Genomic DNA, 6,119 nt, shown 5'->3' on the forward strand with positions numbered 1-6,119 from the left:
ACCATCACTTCTCATTGACTGTTTGTTCATCTGTCTTTGGCCTCTCCCCCACCATATCCATATTCTTCCTGCTACCAAGAACAGTCTCTAAACAAACAAGGGTTACTTTGTTTTCAGGAAATTGCAGTAGAGGCCATTTGCTTTGAGTTCGCATGGGAATTGAGGATTTGAGGACCAATCACATGGTTTGGAGAAGTCACTGTATAAAATCCAATATAGAATTACGCACAATAGTAAATCAGTTACTGAGAAGTGGTAAAGTCCTATTTTATGGTATCCTTTTTTTTTTTTTTTAAATGCTATCCCCCCAAATACATGTCTTCATGTTGTAGAAGCTGAGATACTAAGACTTTTTGGCTACCCTTTTCTTAACATGTGACTTGATGATTTCCCTTTCTAACCATGAACCTGAGGTTTCTGAATCTTCCTCGGTTTCAATAGTTTGCTGATGGTTGCCTGGGTTTCTACTTAGACCTTCAAAGCACACAGACTGATTATACATGTCATAGATGAGAAGCAGCCTACTTCTCTGATAGCCCCTAGGTCCTTCCTCAAACTACTGTTTGGCCTATAATTTCATATTCCAGTGATCCAAGACAAATCTTAAAAGGCATTCCATTTTCTTTTTCTTTTAAAGCCACCAGTGAAGATTATAAGCTGCTGGAAAATATGAATAAGCTCACCAGCTTGAAGTATCTTGAAATGAAAGATATTGCTATAAATATTAGTAGAAACTTAAAAGACTTAAACCAGAAGTGTAAGTAATGTTTTTATAATTAACTGTATTTGTATTTAATGTCCTTTTGTGCTTAGGGCTGTGAAGAAGGGGTGGGAACATGGGCTCTGTCCTTAGGGAGCTCATTTTCTGAAAATGAATTACAAAGTCAAGGTGAGTTTCTTCCATTCTGAGGATCAGCATGCTTTGATGGCATGGTTATTTCTGTCTTTGAATCTTAATCTTATCAGTTTATTCTGGGAAAGGGAGAGGGGAGAGGGCAGAGGAGGGGTGATCTGATTCTAGTGAATTGATTTAATGATGAAGTCTGTAAAGGAGTACTCTGGAAACAGAAAATCTGTAAATGAAAAATGCTAATTTAGAATGGTGGATTACATTTTTGCTTGACTTATATTTGTGTTCACTATCTCCAAAGGCACTCTTTCTTTGTCTGAGAACACTCAAGAAACTGGAAAGATTGCTGGAGGAGCAAGGAATTAAAAAGAAAAGAACATGAGTTATGAAAGAGATTGACTTTGTCTGGGTCAGGGTTGTCCCTGATCAGCTAGCTTCTAAAACATCTGCCCTGCTAGTGATCAGAATGATGTCAGTCTACTTGGTCTTTCTTAGGCAGAGACACTTTCTTAGGTAGAGAAACTGGCATTCTTACTTTTCCACCTTTTTTCTACACTCCTTATTGATCCCATGCTAACACATGGCTTGTCTTTGTTTTGAAAGATGCTGGACTGCAGCCTTATTTGGATCAGATCAATTTAATTGAGGAGCAGGTAGCAGCCCTTGAGCAGGCAGCCTACAAGTTGGATGCGTATTCAAAAAAACTGGGTAATTTTTAATTTTTATTTTTGTTTGATAAAGTGTACTCCCTGCCAATATGTCTCTAGCTAAATAAGAACAGTTAACATTATGGCATGTCTACAGTATTCTATCTTTTAATTTTCATGAAAACCCAGTGAAAGCAAATTATTATTATTATTATTATTAATAATAACAGAAATAACATTTCCTGAGTACTTAGTGATGTATCAGGCAGTGTTCTTAGTGCTTCACATGTATTATGTTTTTACCCTCTCAATAATCTATGTGGTAAGTACACAGTTTTCATCCCCATTCTACAGGGCAGAACATTGTGGTTTAAGGGGTTCAATGACCTGTTCACAGAGTTAGTACACAAAGGAGCCATATTTAAGCTAGGTCTGTTTAACCACAAAGCTCAAGCTCTTGATCATGGTTCAGCAGACTGAAGCATCTTTCATAATGTTAGGAACACAGGTTTTACTAAGCAGAAACTGGCTAAATGAAGGGTTTTCTTGAAGGATTCATTTTCCTTTAAGAAGGAAACTGGTAACTTTCAGTGTTTACTCAACTGGTTCTGACTCATATCCACGATTAAAAATGTTGAATTTATTTTTATCCTAGATATAATTTATTGATTATTTTCATCCTTAATAATTGCTAACTACTTAAAGAGAGTGGTTTGTAGCAGGCTGAGATTTGATATAGGTGGTGATTAACGGTTTCATTGTTAATTCATTCCACACTTATATTTAGTAAATGGTTACTGTGAACCTTAACTATGGAGAAGGCATGTTGCCAGGTGCTTTTGAGGTTTTAAAAGAAAAAGGGAATCTATTATACTAAGAAGCTTATTTGATGGCCTTTTAAAACTCTACATCTTTCAAAATTGGTTTCCTAGAGTGAGGTGTAGGAATAAGACAATAAAAGGAGAAAAATACATTTATACTTGCTGAGCATTTCAGCCTGGCTCCCAGAGGGTGCCTGGGGGTCGTCAGGCAAAAGCAGTTTCCTGTGCTCAGGGCTCAGTAGGTCAAGTACAAGGAGGTCTGCTTCATCCTGGGGGAGCTGTCTGGGCGGTGCTGTCGACAGGATGAGAGCCTAGTGAAATTGTGCTGGCTTCTCAGTTCTGTGTGTAGTGTACACTTGGCTCCTTGTGTTAACTTGAGTTACACTGATGATCCATTGGGACAGGTGATGAGATTGAAGCCAATCAATTTTTTTTAAAAAATAGAATAAGTAGTTTTGAAATTTTCCTGGAAATGCTAACTAGAAAAGTCTCTTTATAAGAGCCAGTTTAAAAAGAGATAACTTACTTTCCTCCTCTTCTTTGGCAGAAGCCAAGTACAAGAAGCTGGAGAAGCGATGATAAACCTATTCCTATGGGACAGTCTTTTTTTAATGTATAAGAATGGTGTGTAAGAGCTGAATCCTGGGGCTGATGGAATTGTCAAAACTCCTCAAAAGGAGACTGTGCTGGAACATCCCACCACTGGAGTAAACTGGAGGGTTACGGCTACTCCTGGACTTGCTTTGAGGCAGTAGCCCTCAGAACTCACACTTACAACTCCTTTACTTTCTACTTGACTGCTTCACCATCTGTTCAGGACAGAGACTCGAAGTTCAGAATAAACCTGGGCTTGCTAGTAGAACCCAGTGAGAGGACCTGCTTTCTCTGGTAGTGGTTGAATACTTTGTTATTTTCTTAAATGGCCGGTCTTTTAAGTTACTGTATAAATGGTTGTTTTTGCTGTTAATGATGCTAATGTATTATTAACAAGACTCTAAATTAAAAAAGGAAAATAAAACAAACTTGTCCTTTGCAGTTTATCACCTTGTGAGTGTCAGTAATTCACTTTTCCAAAACATTGCAAATAACAGAGCATCTTAAAATAATTCTAGGCCGAGTCTTCTAGAATGAGCAGAAACAGAAAAAGGAGTGTTGTGATGATAGCCTGGTGTATGTGATGGGCCCCTCCTGTCTCTTCCCTGTGTGCATCACATGTCTGGGGATGGATAATTGACGTATGCCCCTTTTTGGAAATGCAATAAAGACCAAGATAAGATAGGTATGTGTTAGATGAGGAGATGGGGGCTGCCATTCATAAAATCAAGCATTTTAGGAAACATCTTCTTACTTGTGTCTGGGGACCCTGACATCTATTTTCCTTTCAGACTAAAGACATCAATGATTGGAGGGTATTGACTGACTAATCTGGTTTGGAAGACAGACAAGTTTACCCAGAGTTAGTTGGTAGCAGCTAGGAAGGTGCCAGAGGTTCCCAATTCTACATCTAAAAAAGCCCGTTAGGTTGGAAGGCACTCAAAATATGAGTAGGGAAGAGCTACCCCCTCAAAGTAGAGCCAACCTTAATGATGTGGGTAGAGTAAAGCTTTCAGGACCTTCATTTGCTGATGTGGCATGACCCAAAATGAGAAGAAACAGCTGCAAACACTCATTTAAAATAGGAACAAGGACTGTACAAAGTATGAATCAAGGAAAACTTGAAGTTTTCAAAATTGAAATGGAATCCTTAGAGATAGATACCTAAGCATTGTTGATGGGTGTCATCAAGTCTATTCTAATAGCAACTCCATGTACAGCAGGATGAAACTGTGTGGTGCTCACAGTTGTTGCCAGTTGGAGCCCATTGTTGCAGCTTCTGTGTCAATCCATCTAACTGAGAGTCTTCCTTTTCTCACTGACCTACTTCCCAGGCATTAGTGAGCTGAAATGGACTGGTATTGGTCATTTTGAAATGGACAGTCTTATGGAAGGAATATGCAATCATGTGGAAAGAATACACAAAGTCACTGCACTAAAAAGAACTGGTTGACATTCAGCCATTTCAGGAGGTAGCATATGATCAAGAAAACAATGGTAGTGAAAGAAGTCCAAGCTGCACTGAAGGCATTGAGGAAAAACAAGGATCTGGGAACTGACAGAATACCAATTGAGATGCTTCAACAAACAGATGCAATGCTACCAACTGGAATTGATCCATATATGTGCCTGTTCTAAAGAAAGGTGATCCAACAGAATGTGGAAATTATCAAATGGTATCATTAATATTCACATGCAAGTAAAATTAGCTGAAGATAATTCAAAAACAGTTTAGCATACATTGAAAGGGAACTGCCAGAAATTCAAGCTGAATTCAGAAGAAGATGCAGAACAAGGGATATCATTGCTGATGTGAGACGGATCTTGGTCAAAAGCAAAAAACAGGAAAGATGTTTACCTATGTTTTACTGACTATGCAAAGGCATTTAGCGGTGTGGATTATAACAAATTACGGATAACATTGCAAACAATGGGAATTCCAGCATACTTAATTGTGCTCATGCAGGACCTGTTCATAGACTAAGGCAGTTATTTGAACAGAACAAGGGGATATTTCGTGGTTCAAAATCAGGAGAGGTGTGTGTCAGATCTGTATCCTTATTCAATCTGTATACTGGGAAAAAAATCTGAGAAGCTGGACTATATGAAGAAGAACATGATACCAGGATTGGAGGAGGCTCATCACCCACTGGGACATGCAGATGATACAACCTTGCTTGCTAAAAGTGAAGAGGACTCGAAGCATTTAACTGATGAAGATCATAGACAATAGCCTTCAGTATGGATTGGATTGCAACTCAGCACAAATTTAGAATACAAACTTTCTCACTACTGGACCAGTAAACAACATCATGATAAAGGAGAAAGTATTGAAGTTGTCATTTTACTTGGATCCACAATTAATGCCCGTGGAAGCAGCACTCAAGAAATCAAATGATGTATTGCATTGGGAAAATCTGCTTTAACAGATCTCTAAAATCTTTTTTTAAAAAGCTAAGATGTCTCTTTGAGGACTAAAGCGTGCCTGACCCAAGCAGTGGTGTTTCAGTCTCCTCATACACACATCAAAGCTGGACAATGAATAAGGAAGACTGAAGAATTGATGCCTTTGAATTTTGGTGTTGGTGAAGAATAGTGACTATGCCATGTACTACCAGAAGAACAAACAAATCTGTTTTGGAAGAAATACAGCCAGAATGATCCTTAGAAGCGAGGATTTGAGACTTTTGTCTTAGGAACTTTGGACATGTTCTCAGGAGAGACTAGTCCCTGGAAAAGGACATTATGCTTGGTCAGTGCAAAAGGGGATTACCCTCAACAAGATGGATTGACAACAGTGGCTGCAACAATGGGCTCAAACACAGCAGTGATTGTGAGGATATGACACAGTGCTGGGCAATGTTTGGTTGTACACAGGGTCGCTATGATTTGAAAGTGACATGAATGCACCTAACATCAGAATCCTTTAGGAAGACTTCTCATATTCTCTTTGAAAAAACCTCTCCTCTCTCAGCATGCATACAGGGCCCTCATTTTTTTTTTTTTTTTTTTTTGAATACTCAATCTCATCTCCTGGTACTCCTATGCACACACTTATCTTCAATTTCTGTGGATCAGTTTTCATAAATTTTATTCCAGAATAGATTTACAGAAAAGTTGCAAAGATAATATAAAATTTCTCCTCCTGGAATTATTACCTACCTATGTTTGGTGCTTAGGGATCCAGGAAGGCAGAGGCATCAATGT

The 6,119-nt window shown here is 38.5% G+C and overlaps 1 protein-coding gene across 1 annotated transcript in view; it reads left to right on the forward strand.

The window, feature by feature from the left end:
• The window catches only part of BLOC1S2 (biogenesis of lysosomal organelles complex 1 subunit 2), a 6,738-nt gene extending 3,841 nt beyond the window's left edge, over positions 1-2,897 (forward strand). The window contains exons 3-5 of the mRNA XM_007939960.1: positions 638-757; positions 1,454-1,558; positions 2,866-2,897. Of these exons, the coding sequence (XP_007938151.1) occupies positions 638-757; positions 1,454-1,558; positions 2,866-2,897 (257 nt within the window). The remainder of the gene's footprint in view (positions 1-637; positions 758-1,453; positions 1,559-2,865) is intronic.
• The last annotated feature ends 3,222 nt before the right edge of the window (positions 2,898-6,119 follow it).

The sequence above is a fragment of the Orycteropus afer genome, unplaced genomic scaffold, assembly GCF_000298275.1.
Source record: "Orycteropus afer afer isolate SDZICR_OR568_19922 unplaced genomic scaffold, OryAfe1.0 scaffold00064, whole genome shotgun sequence".
NCBI classification, from domain to species: domain Eukaryota; kingdom Metazoa; phylum Chordata; class Mammalia; order Tubulidentata; family Orycteropodidae; genus Orycteropus; species Orycteropus afer.